This window comes from Triturus cristatus, chromosome 4_1, assembly GCF_964204655.1.
Source record: "Triturus cristatus chromosome 4_1, aTriCri1.1, whole genome shotgun sequence".
Taxonomy (NCBI): Eukaryota; Metazoa; Chordata; class Amphibia; order Caudata; family Salamandridae; genus Triturus; species Triturus cristatus.
The window spans coordinates 1,108,263,443-1,108,276,269 of NC_140585.1; the positions used below are offsets into that span (position 1 = coordinate 1,108,263,443).

At 41.7% G+C, this 12,827-nt stretch overlaps 1 protein-coding gene across 2 annotated transcripts in view; it reads left to right on the forward strand.

Annotated features, from left to right (window-relative positions):
- LAMB4 (laminin subunit beta 4) overlaps positions 1 to 12,827 on the forward strand; it is a 572,267-nt gene that overhangs the window by 314,058 nt on the left and 245,382 nt on the right. For both annotated transcript variants that reach the window (XM_085654108.1, XM_085654109.1), the window contains exons 16-18: positions 5,066 to 5,245; positions 7,400 to 7,521; positions 8,075 to 8,195. In XM_085654108.1, the coding sequence (XP_085510234.1) occupies positions 5,066 to 5,245; positions 7,400 to 7,521; positions 8,075 to 8,195 (423 nt within the window). The remainder of the gene's footprint in view (positions 1 to 5,065; positions 5,246 to 7,399; positions 7,522 to 8,074; positions 8,196 to 12,827) is intronic.

Sequence of the window (12,827 nt, forward strand, 5' to 3'; positions counted from 1 at the left end):
AAGACATGTGAACTTTAAATTTCTACATGTTCTACTTTTAAATATCATGCACCCTGCCTTGTGGGATGGGAGGATTTATTTATATTCAAAAGGGAGGTTTTCTCCTGTCAAAAGTGTTGACTGTGACAAGTTAGTTGTATTTTTCAAAGTGAAGCAGCCAGGTTACAGAGGAAGATCTGGAGTCAGGTTTTTCTTGTCACACTAGTGGATGGCACAGTAGGGCTGGAGTCAATTAATGACGTTTAACTTTCATACCTCAAAGTCATTAAATTAACCTGAGCTCAAACCTTGGTGGCACAAAGAAGACAGAGTTAAGTTAGGGCAGTCTGTAAGGTATGTATGCAGTATCAAAATAGTAATCAAGGCGAAATGCAAAAAATCTAAATTCCAAATTAATTAGAAAAAAAGATGAAAGGGTATTGAACAAAATTATACTAAAATGACAGAAATCCAATAGAGGCAACTGGTTTTATGATTCTTTAAAGTTTTAAGTTGTAATAGTGCAATGGAGCACAAAGTGCCAATGATAGTCAATGGACGGGGTAGACCTAGGTGCAATTTGAGGCTGGCTATGATGGAGTGTGTATCGGATACACCAACCAGGTTCATTCTAGTAAAAGATTTTACCTTCTAACTCCAGTCCCAATCCACCGCAGGAGTGCATATCTAAAGCTTACCAGGACCTCAGGAGTTGCACTTATAGACTCATCGGATGTTATGAAGAGGCAACAGCAGGTCTTGTCCATGTCCAGTTGCTATTGGTCATCTGAGCAGTTGTAGGAAAGGCCTGTTGTAGCTTGTTGTATCCCTGCAGTTTTAACAGGAGGTCATCCTTATGACCTTTGGAGACCACTTCTGTGCCCAATGTAGGGATGGTGCAGGCCCAGTCCTTCAGGGCTTCACTCAGGTCACAGATGGCACGTCAAGTTCTCTTCTGTTCTTCCTCAATACCAAAAGTGATCTGTGATAGGTGGCTAAAAATACCTAATTTATGTCTGTCATGGGTTATTTGGTGGAAATGACTCCTTGACATGCCTCAATCAATGGGTTAGAAGTTCCCAGTGACAACCCTACACACTTTGGGCATTTCAAGATGGCGAAAGTCTTTTGCCACACTAAACTAGGGCTCTATAAGTGAAGAATGTACTATAGTGATCCTAGTGTCCTCCCACATTGAACACTGAAATCCATTTTGGGGCAGCCACTTTACACACAATAAACTCAGAGGCAGGAGTCTGGTAGATCAAAAGTAGAATTTTCCAGCAGCTAGACAGTGGATACACAAGAATTATCTTTCTATCCTGTTCACTGCCTTTGAAGTGCACCCCAAAGTGTTATGTGTAATCCGAGCAGACTTGTCAAGCAGCATTTGACACTAATGTCAAAGATTATTTTACTAGCCCCCACCCTGCATATTTGGTAAGATTCAGTAGAGTCATATCTGCCCATTCAAGTCAGCATATTGTTTGAACCTGTGAAGCATTGCACACATTTTTCCACTCCTATTCAAATGCTAATTACTGGCTGGCAGAAGTGGGAGAGCAAAATACCAACTTAGTCTCCAGAAACCTCAGACAAGGAAAAGGTAACTTTATAAAAGTTACTTTTTCTTAAAATGTATTACAAATGTGACTCTACCATTGAATTTAGTTTTAATAATTAGCAAAAGTTGTTGTATAATTATCTTCCTAGCTAGCCCAGTATTAGGATTTTAATCTGTACTTTGTTATTTACATTGGATAGCTAGGCCTGCCACAGTGAAAAATAGCCTTTGGGAGCTAGTCCCAACAAGGACATGTCAACATTACATTTCTACATATCCAACATTTAAATGCCATGCGTCTTTCCATGTGGATTACATAGGGTGGCATTAACATTTAAAAGGAAGCTTTTGACCTGCCAAAGAGGTTTATTTTGACAGGCTAAATTGCAATGTTTAAACTGACACAGTAAGGCTACAATAGTACGCCTGAAGCCATGGTGTGAAACTACAGTAGTAGGCCTGGAGTCATGTTTTGCAACAGATGCTGCAGTCCACTAGTGACATTTAATGCACATAAACTAGGAATTTATAGATAAGATAGATATATCATTTAGGAATATTCAGATTCTGCTGTGTTTACAGGGGGAACACAGGTACTTTACTACTGGTTATAAGGAGTCTAAAGCCAACCAAAAAATACAGTCCAGCAAGAGGCAACAAATATGGGGTGACCACACAGAAAAGGCAGATTTCCTACAATTCTTATGGTAGGTTAAATCAGAAATGCTACTTTTTACCACTCCTAACACTTTTCCTCCTTTGGGTGGATCTACACGAATCTATATAAAAATAGATAAGTCAAACTTTATGCACACGAGCCAAGCAAGTGTCATATTTTGTGTAGATTAATCGAATGACACCAAAGTTACAAAATGACCCAAAAAAGCCTTTTCAATGGAAACTGAGACCTAAATGGAACTACAGAGATGCTATAACTGACTGTGTAACATAGAAGAATGTATGCATTAGAGAATATAAGCCACCAATAGTCAATACATACAAGTGCAATGTGCAAGAGCAAATAAAGGAGGCTCTAAATACCTTTATAAATCCAGGCATTTGAAGGATGATGTTAAATTGAGATGCTGATTGTACTTGCAAACATATGAGTTTAATTGCAGGATCCTTCAGAGTTCCACAGCTGCCACTGATATTCTAGTCTCAGAAACCACCTCCATATACTCCAACCCGGCTGTAGTTATCTCAAACCTCTCTGTATGAGTATTCTTTTACATCCCCCATGTCACTTCCCTCTTCGATTTCACCTGGAATGGGAAAAATTGTGTTCTGTCTATCAAACATTTCTTGAATGCCTGGTTTGTGGGTACATTCTCTTATTACAATCACGTTTGGTATGATGACCTCACAAATGTAATCCAAGGTTTGATCATCAATATTTGCCAAAAGTCGCCACAATCATTATTTTCAATCGTCGGAAGAAAAATTGGTTTTGTGTGTATTTCAAAATAAGCAGGAGCAGCTGAACCTCAGGGTATTCTTCCTAACAATAACAGTGAGGGTGCCTTGCCACTTCCTGAGAGGAGATTTGTTTGATGTTTGTGCTCTGGCTTAGTTCTCTTTTTCAAAGTGGGCAGATCTCTACGCATATTGTTTTGTTGAAATGTCATTCACATTTTGGTCATCCTATCACAGCATAAAACATGGGGTAGTAGGTCCGCCCACTTCTTCCACTTGTTCTCTTGCACTGTGAGTAGCAGTATTTTGCTTGATGACCTACACAGTCCCATGTAAAGGAGTGCTCATTAGTACCGGGTTGCCTGGGGTACTGTGCCCCTTCTGTATTTCTTTTATTTAAAAATGTTTTACAATGATTTGCATATTGCATATGTTACCCCAAAAATTAACATAAATGTCAAGTTTGCCAAAGCCAGACCTATTGACTTTACAAATGCTTGTTGCTTATAGTTAGTGGTAGTGGCAGACAACATCTCGAGTGGAAGCACATGCCTAATTCACGAACTGCATGCCCACAAAGCATGCTTTCCTCACATCCTGGTCATCCTTTAAATGTCCATCCACTGCACTGTGCTTCCTGAATCCATCTACCTAAAGCGACCCATGCATTTTAGACTAAGATGCAAGCCAGATACTAAAATAGGAGTAGGTGATCAGCCAATGCTTTTCTATGCCTGCCCCTCATGAAAGCTCGGTACCTCACCTTCATGAGTGAGGAGCGTGCAAACAGAGCATACATTATACATTGGAGATCTGCATTCTGAGCTTCGTAAATTTGCTTCATCAGATTCTTGATCACTCAGATGAAGTCACCTATGAGTCACCAGAGGAAAAATCGTAAATATATTTTTGTTTTCACAGTGGGCATCTGACCACCAAGAACTGGATGAGATCTTCAAACTATATTGATGGCTCTTGATATACTGAAAAAACACAAGATCTCTGTAACCTTCAAATCTACGATCAAGACTGGAAAGGGTCTTTAAAACTGGGATAGACCAAGTAGCACCTTCCAGGATACCTGAAACGTTTAGTACTAGAATATTGAGGAGTTAATATTGTCCTTTAAATATATTATGATGTAAATATCCTCTACAAAAACATTATATATAATTGAACCTGATTGCGGGAAAATAAATATATATATATTACCTACTGGCAATTGCCAGTAGGTAGTTATAGTTAGGACCAAAGTTTCCATAGTAAAAGCATTTTGGTTTTGCCAATAACTTTGGCGCTGCTTGACGAATCCTCACAAAATTATCAAAAATCTTCCCCTTTTGGTTCAGCTGCTGTGTTGAAAGTGTCGGGGTGATCCGTCTAGCAGGGGCTGAGAAAAAAGGGAGCTACCAAAATGCGTTTTCCTCATGTTATGTCTATGGGGATTTGTAATTTTTTTAACACAACTGCAGACCGAACCGCTGAACTCAATTACACCAAATTCAGAATGCTAGATATGGGTCCAGAAAGCCTCTTTTTGTAATTTGGCGTAAATCCGTGCAGTAGTTTCAGAGATATTTAAGTTTTAAAATACATAGATATCTGGCAGCACAACAGCATACTGAGACCCTACCGAAATTTGATTGGTTGCCAAGACTTCAACCAGGAAGTTTTGCAGCCACCTTGTGACTCGGTTGAACCAAGTCCCACGGTTGAACCGAGTCCCACAAAAAATGTAAAAAAAAAAAAAGAGCTGGGGTTGGTATTTTGCCATCTTAGAAAATAACCTTCAGTAACTAAGAAATTTTGTTGCCCTTATAACTTATTCGAAATTATTATTTTCTTAATAGAGAATACAAGTTTACATTTCGAAATATATTTCTATATATTACTTCATGAAAAAAATGAAATCAAATAAAATTGGATTGGTCTTGTTGGGGAGACCGTTTTTCGTGTTAGAAAAAGAGTGTAATTTCTAAGATGTTATTTTACTAAGAAATTGTGTTTTACTATATGAAAATGATTTTTTTGCCTTATTATTTCTAAAGAAGCTTATTTTATGCTACATCGTTATTGCAATACTCTTATACAAATTACTCCATGCAGGACATCCTTCCGCAAGGTACTCCTGTGCAGATTGTCTTCCGCGAGCCAACACCCGGAATGCCGATTACTTGGACAGGACCAGGATACGCACGAGTTCTCAATGGGGCTGGATTGAGGTTCACGGTCAACAACATCCCATTACCCATGGAGTTTGTGATTGCTCTTCGATATGAGCCTGAGGTACTTTAAGCCTTAACTTAATCATATGTTTCACATCAGCATTGCCACTCTTGCCTGGCTTCTGAAGTTATTGATTCTGTCAATGAGATCACCTCTTTCGACTGAGATTGTGTCCTGAACAGGTCTTGCTGCTGCCCTAAGAGAGCTGATGATGAATCCATCAAGGTATAAACTTTACTCAATTCAAAGGGGCATATGTACAAACCCCTATCACCACGGGAATGTCATTTTTTGTGACGTTCTTGTGGCTATAGGGGCCTTGCCTCATGTACAAGGCAGCGTTAAGCCCCTTAACTTGGCTTAACGCTGCAAACTTAAGTTGGTGAAACGAGGAGAAATGCATTATTTCTCCTCATTTTTGCTTTTTCCATTGCTGCCTTGTGCAGCACACATGGAAAAAGAAAAATGCCATGGTTTGTTTATTTACAGGAAGGTATCCCTTCCTGGACATAAACAAACCTTTTTAAATAATGCCATTTTGTAACTTTCATGTGTGCTGCATGAAGCAGCACACGTGAAAGTCACAAAATGGCATTTTAAGATTATTTATGTGCAGAAAGTGACACCTTCCAACACATGACCAATCCTCCCCTGCACCCAGACACCCTTGCACTCGGGTGCAAGGGTGCCTGCGTTGGCGCTAAGTTGTTACACTAAGTGCCATTGCAGGGGGAAACTCAAGTCTGCACCACATTCGTGTAAAAATGGTGCAGCCTTGCATTTCCGAAGTGGCGGAGCATGTCGTTAAGCCCAGGAGGCTAACGACGCGCCACCCACCACTTCATTGTACATATCCCCCAAGGTTTCAAGAGATCAGTGATAAAGCTGCTTTGGAGTCGACTTATTTTACAACAGTTTTTATAGTACTTCGATAGTAGCTCATGTGTTAATTATTATGTCTGTTGACAGACTACCTACCACTGTATTTGACTAACATCTACGGCTAGTTGTAGCATGTAGCACTTTACAGAAACCTCAAAAGAAATAAAATACATATGCATTTTTAAAAGGTAAAACTAAACATATTTGCTGTGTCTGAAATGCTGAACTGTTAATGGGTGCAACTGAAGCTAAGATAGAACAGCAATTGATCCCCACTTTACTTTGACGATCCAAAATCCCTTACGCTTTGCGGCGCCCTGGTTTAAAATGTGTTTTTAGTCTCATGTGGTTGATATATTGTATGGGAAAAAACAACAGAGCACATAGATTTTGAAAAACGATCCCTCTATTTCCACCTAAAAGATTAGGCTCGCCTGCAGTGTTGTAATTCATTGTAATGAATTGAAAAACACATCTTAATACAGGCCTCTGCGCATATTAGCATTTCATATAAAATGCCTGCAGGCCCTGCTACAACAGTCTAGCATACTCGGAATATGGAATATTGTCCATAATGTCAATCAAATCAGTTTATGGGGAGATGGGAGGAAGGAAGACAATCAAAAAGACTACCACTTTACACTGTCTCCTGTAAGTAACACTAGCTATAGTTTCGGGAATGACATAGTTGCAAACAAGCATTGGTAATGCATCAGTTTCGCCTATGTAATGAATAAAGAGCTGTTTTCATCATTCATCGTCCGGGAGAAGGAAAGAGCTCCCTGACAGATAACATGGGAGTGGAGAGGATGTGGCACAGTGGTCAGAGCTGCTGACTTGAGAGCTGGGGATCCTGGTTTGAGTCTTGGTGGGGGCCACACAACATCCTGTGATTCTATGCAAATCAGTTAATCTCTCCAGGTGATAAATTGTTATATAAATATGCTGCAATAGTAAAAGGCAAAACTTTATGAAAATATAGTTTCACCAAAGCGGATGTTAACAGTATATCCGCTGAAGGAAACAGATAAGAGAAGCAGAGGAGGAACAAGCATTGGTAAATGCAGGAAAATATGCCAATAGAAATGGGGGTAAGTTAAGTGGCACACACGGTAATCAATGAGAAATCAGGAAACAGAGGAGAGATGTAAGTCCCTTTGAAGTTTATATTAAAAACAATAGATTTCTCAAGCACAGTGCAAGCGCTGTGCAGGCACAACCTAAAAACAGAGCCTGTTGCTTCTATTAGTTTAAAGTTAAACATTATTCCATAGATAGTGGGTTGAATCGGTAACAATGCTCACTGGTGTTGTTTTATTTCCCATATTGCAGACATCAGGGGACTGGAGGGCAAAAATTATAGTTAATTCAACGGATCCATCAAGTAGTGAACGCTGCAGAAACAAGGAATCCCTCAATGAAGCTAATTATTTAATTCTGCCAGCTGCCTCCAGGTACGTTCCTCAGAAGGAATCATTTTTGACTTGTATATGTTTGTGTGTAGCATGGGTTCATGTATGTATGAGTGGGCATTTTGTATTGCACATACCTATGTAGTAGATAGTGGCGTCAAGGTGCAAGAACCAGAAATGGCGATGTTCAAGTTCATGTACCTAGCCACAATAAGAAGTGATGCCATTGTCCCAAAATCATACGGAAAAAGGAAGTGACATCACGTGCTCTTTGACCTTTATGATATATGAAATGGTATTAGAGGACCTTTGACTCCAATGACAATTCTTTTTAAACTTCTTTTTAACAGTCTACTTGTAGAAGCGAGGCTGCATTCCGAATAAAAATACTGTTTGATAAGAGACATGACCCTAGAATAAAAAAAAGCATCAGCCATACTTTTAAGAGATAATTAGTTAAAGATTGGAAACAGACCATATGGGTTGCAAGTAGCAACATAATGATCACGGTTGCTCCTAAATAAACGCACTAGAATGAAGCAGTATATGCCATATATGGTTATATTGTAACCCATTTATACTTGTCTTGCAACAGAATGGCTCTTCTGGACTCTCAGGTTTGTTTGGAACCAAGAAAACGTTATCTGATAGATGTTTATTTCACCTACCTCTTGGCAAGTGAGCCACAATCCAAGCCTCACATCTTGATTGATTCAGTAAGTAAAAAGTAACAATGTATTTTTCTTCATACTATCTGGCTTTTTCTTATTTATTGTTCATTTTTGTGGTTTGGGTTGTTACACTTCATTTTGCAATTGATATTGATGGAGCTGTGAGCGAGAACACCCCATGTTGTGAAAAAGTCATATAAAAGAGCTGAAGCATGTGTTGATTATCGAGGCCAGAAGAAGGACACAGTTCCATTACATATTTTTCACTGATGGTGTATGGTAATGATTCCTTTTATCCGGATTCCTAAGAACTACCTTAGCTTACCTCTAAACTACAAAGTACCTAACTATGTAATAAATTACTACTTTTGGTTTAGAGTCTGGCCAGTAAGGTGCTCCGTTGCAAATGTGACGGTCCGCTAAACCGCGCACTATATTGTGAGTCACGAGTACTTCAAATTTTCAACAGCAGTGCCCCCCACTAGCTTCGCTATCCAAAACCTTACCACATAAAAAATAGCGCCCCTCAAAGTGAGGGCATCAGACCACCCACACTATTTAGAAAGAACAGTCTAATATCCTTTTTGGCAGTCTGTCACAAACAGAAGAAAGAAATGATGACACCCACATCCTGCAAGAAAACTCACAGGGTGCGGGGACCATTACTGCTTTTTTTTTCAGAAACAAAGTCCTGCTTTGGAAGTTTGTTTTGGAAAACATAAAAGTCTGGTCTTCGGCCACCTAAAAGATATCATCTGCGCACAATACTTTCAGGGCCTTTACAGGGGCTGCCGTGGTGATGACTCCTGTAAGGTCACACAGATCACCACAGGGCTAACTGTGATCTCGTACATTGGTGAGCAGCAGCCCTATGAACTCTAAATCAGGCCCCATATTATGTCCCATATAAAGGAAGTTGTAAGTTCTTGTCTCTCTCAAATCAAAAAAATTGAAAACAATCTACTCCTATGTGACTGAATGCCTATCAAACAGGGAGGAACAATCAATCAATCAGTATATTTGTAGAGCGCTACTTGTCACCCATGAGGGTATCCAGGCGCTGGCAGTGTCCAGTGATTAGCTGAATAGTCAAGTTTTCAGGGACTTTCACAACTATGGAAATGATGAAGAGGTCCGTAGATGAAAGGGTAGCCAGTTCAATGTCTTTGCTGCTAGGTGGGAGTAGGAGCGACCTCCACATCTGCTATGTCGGATGTGGGGGGTGAGGTTCAAAGAAAGGGACGAGGAGAGGTGTCTAGTAGGCTGATGGAAGTTCAGGCAGTGATTCAAGTAAGGGGGTCAATAGATTTGTAGGGCCTTGTATGCATGGGTCAGGAGCTTGAAGTAGCATCTTTTCTGTGCAGGAAGCTACTCTGGCTGTATGGTCTGTAGTCGTTGGAGGGAAACTGCGATCCCTGCGTAAGGAGCTTTGCCGTAGTCCAGTGCGTGGAGATGAGCGCCTGGGTGATGGTGTGTCTTCAACTTTGGGTTAGCCATTTGATTATCTTACAAAGCATGCGGAGGATGAAGAAGCAGGAGGAGGAGACAGAGTTTTTTTTTTTTAAATAAATGATTTTTATACATGTCAATAAAGTAACACCAATAACTTTTGCATGAAGATTCAATCTGGCATCGTCATTATAAAATAGCAATACATTGAAATGGCATAGGTGAGGTTATAGGGAAACACTCATTTAGGAGACATAAAAGTCCACGTTACTGGCTGGCATGCCGCTTCACTCTGCAGCGCCGCACATCTAAAAACAGTCAATTCGATCAGTATTATCAAATAATGAATCAGCCATTGTTCCCCAAAACGTTTTCTCCTGTGAATTACATACAACTGCAAAATAAGTTCAAACTTGACCAAGAGGAACACAGGAAAAAGGGAGAAGGGGGGTGACAAAAAAAAATGGGAGGAAGAAAATGAAGCATAAGAAAAGGAAATTAAAACTGATCTCTTTGTGGAATTGCAGTCGTGGGTGCGTCTGGCAAATAGGTATAGCAATGAGTAACATATATGTGGTTGCAGAGACGAGTTAGGTCGTGCACTAATGTATATGACAAGGTTAAGGGGGGGTGCTGGTGCAGGGGCCGGGAAAAAAGGAAAGCGATAGGAGGATGGATGGGCAGTTGGAGCGAATCTAGGAGGGAGGGGGATGTACAGATAATTTAGTCTCAATCACAGTCAAATACTCCTGTCTTTGTGTAGGGATCTGTTGCAGGGGTGCTGACGCACGTGCCATAGTCTCTAGATGATTTGTGTGCTCCGAGACCAATGCCCTATGAAATCATGCATCCATGCATTGACATTGGGGCCTATTTGTGCTTTCCAGGCCATAGCAATCTTACGTTTGGCCAGGCCTAGAGCAAGGTCCAGGAATTTGTTTAGGCCCTTATGGAGGAGGAGACGGAGTTGACCGGAGTCGTCATGGTTAGCTTGTTGTCTAGAATGATACATAGGTTCCTAGTGTAGTCAGAGGGGGTTGGAGTAGGTCGAAGTTCTGACAGCCACCATGATGCATCCCATGGGGCACTATTGTTTCTGAAAATCAGTACCTCCGTCTTGTACATGTTGAGCTTTAGGCAGTTGTCCTTCATCTAGTTGGTGCCTCTGTCATGTAGTTCTGGAATTTGGTATTGGTGTCAGTGGTGTCTTCAGAGAGGGATAGGATGAGTTGTGTGTTGTCGGCATGGGATATGATGTTGGGTCTGCAGGTTTTGGCAGTGCTGGTCAGAGGTGTCACATATGTTTTGAAGAGGGGGGGACTCAGCAAGGATTGTTGGGGTACTCCACAGATGATTTCCTTGGGTTCTGAGGTGAAGGATGAAAGGTGGACATTTTGCAGTCTTCCAGTGAGGAAATAGGTGATCCATCTGAGAACAGCTCCTTGGATGCCTATGTTGTGAAGCCTTGTGAGGACTGTGTGGTGGGAGACCATATCGAAGGCTACAAAGAGGTATAGGAATATCAGAGCCAAAGCCTCTCCTAGGTCAAGTAGGGCTCTGATGACGTCGGTAGCCGAGATGAGGACTGTCTCAATGCTGTGCTTGCTGTGGAATCCAGATAGGGAGGCGTCTGGTAGGAAGTTCCATTCCATGTGTGAGGAGAGTTGTTGGTTGATGCCTTTTCCTAACACTTTGGCCTGGAACGGAAACAGAGAAATCGGTCGGTAATTGTTGAGCTCACTGGGGTCTGTTAATGGTTTCCTTCGTAGGGTGTTGACATAGTGCATGTTTCCAGTCCCCTGGGAAAATGACTGTGGCAATTGAGGTCCTGAACAAGGTGGTAAGTACATGGCTGATTCTGGTTTTGTCTAGGTTGAAGATGTGTTGCGGGCATGGGTCGGTTGGGGCCACTGAGTGAACCAAGTTCATGATGGAAGCGGTGTCCTGTGGGGTGAGCTGGCCGCATTCGGTTAGCCAGATGTCTGTGGTGGCAGCAGAGTTGTTGTGTTGCTGTAAGAAGTCGTTGGCCTTGGGCTGGTGTTTGAAGTTTCTGTAGATGTTGGCAATCTTGTGGTGGTAGACGTTTGCAAGGTTGTCGCAAAGTTCCTGTGGTGGGGTAATGTTGTTTGTTGCAGCCGATTGTCTGGAAAATTATTTGGCGATGTTGAAGAGATCTTTGTTGTTATTGGAGCTTGATTCGATATGTGAGGCTAAGGCATTTTTCTTTGATTCCATCAACTGTCTGTGGCAGAGGTTGAGGGCAGTCTTGAAGGCGGTCTTGTCGGTCGTGTTCTTGCTGGTGCGCCATCTCCTTTACAGTTGTTTACAGTGTCGTTTAGCGGTTCTGAGGTCTTCAGTGCACCAGCTAGCCTGCTTGTTGGACCTTTCTGTGGGTGTTGTTTCTGATGGAGGTGACGCTGTCCACGCAGTTGGTGATCTAATTGTTGAAGTTCCTGACATTCTGGTCTAGTTTGTTGGAGAGGATGGGGTGGGTGGTGTTGACGGCATTGATCCGTGTGTCCTGTGAGATTTTGCTCCAGCTGTGGTGGAGGCCGTTTGGCAGACTGAGGGTATGCTGGTGATGTTGAAGAGAACAATGGAGTGGTTGGTTTAAGTGAGTTCCATGGTGTGGCCCTACCTGATGCAGTTGCTGGAGGTGAAGAAGGGGTCTAGCATGTGGCTAGTGGTGTGTGGGGTTATGGACGAGTTGGGTGAGTCCGGTGTTGTTCATGCTGTCAAGGAGGTTGGAAGTGTTGATGTTATTGTTGTTGTCAAGATGGAAGTTGAGGTTGCCCATGAAAATGTAGTTTTTGGAGTCTATGGCGAGGGGGCGATGAAGAATGGGATGAAGTTTCAGACGGCTAGGCATGGGCCTGGATGAAGATAGTTGAGGGCACCCCTGATGGTGGTTTTGCTGTATTTTTGGAGTGAGAAGTTTAGGTGTTTGATGTCTGGTTTGATGTCGTCATTTGTGGTGGTGCATTGGATGTATTCCTTATAAATGATGATGATCCCTCCGCCAGGTTGTTGAAGTGGTCGCAGTGGACGATCTTGTATCCTTTGGGTTTTGCGGTGGGTATGTTCATAACACAGAAGTGGGGGTAAGCAGGTCTCATAGAGGAAGAGGACAGTGGGCCTGATGGTGGGGATGAGGTCCCAGATCTCAGTAGTGTGTAAGCACAGCAAGCGTGTGTTGAGAAGGGTGCATGTGAGTTGGTGTTTTTGCTC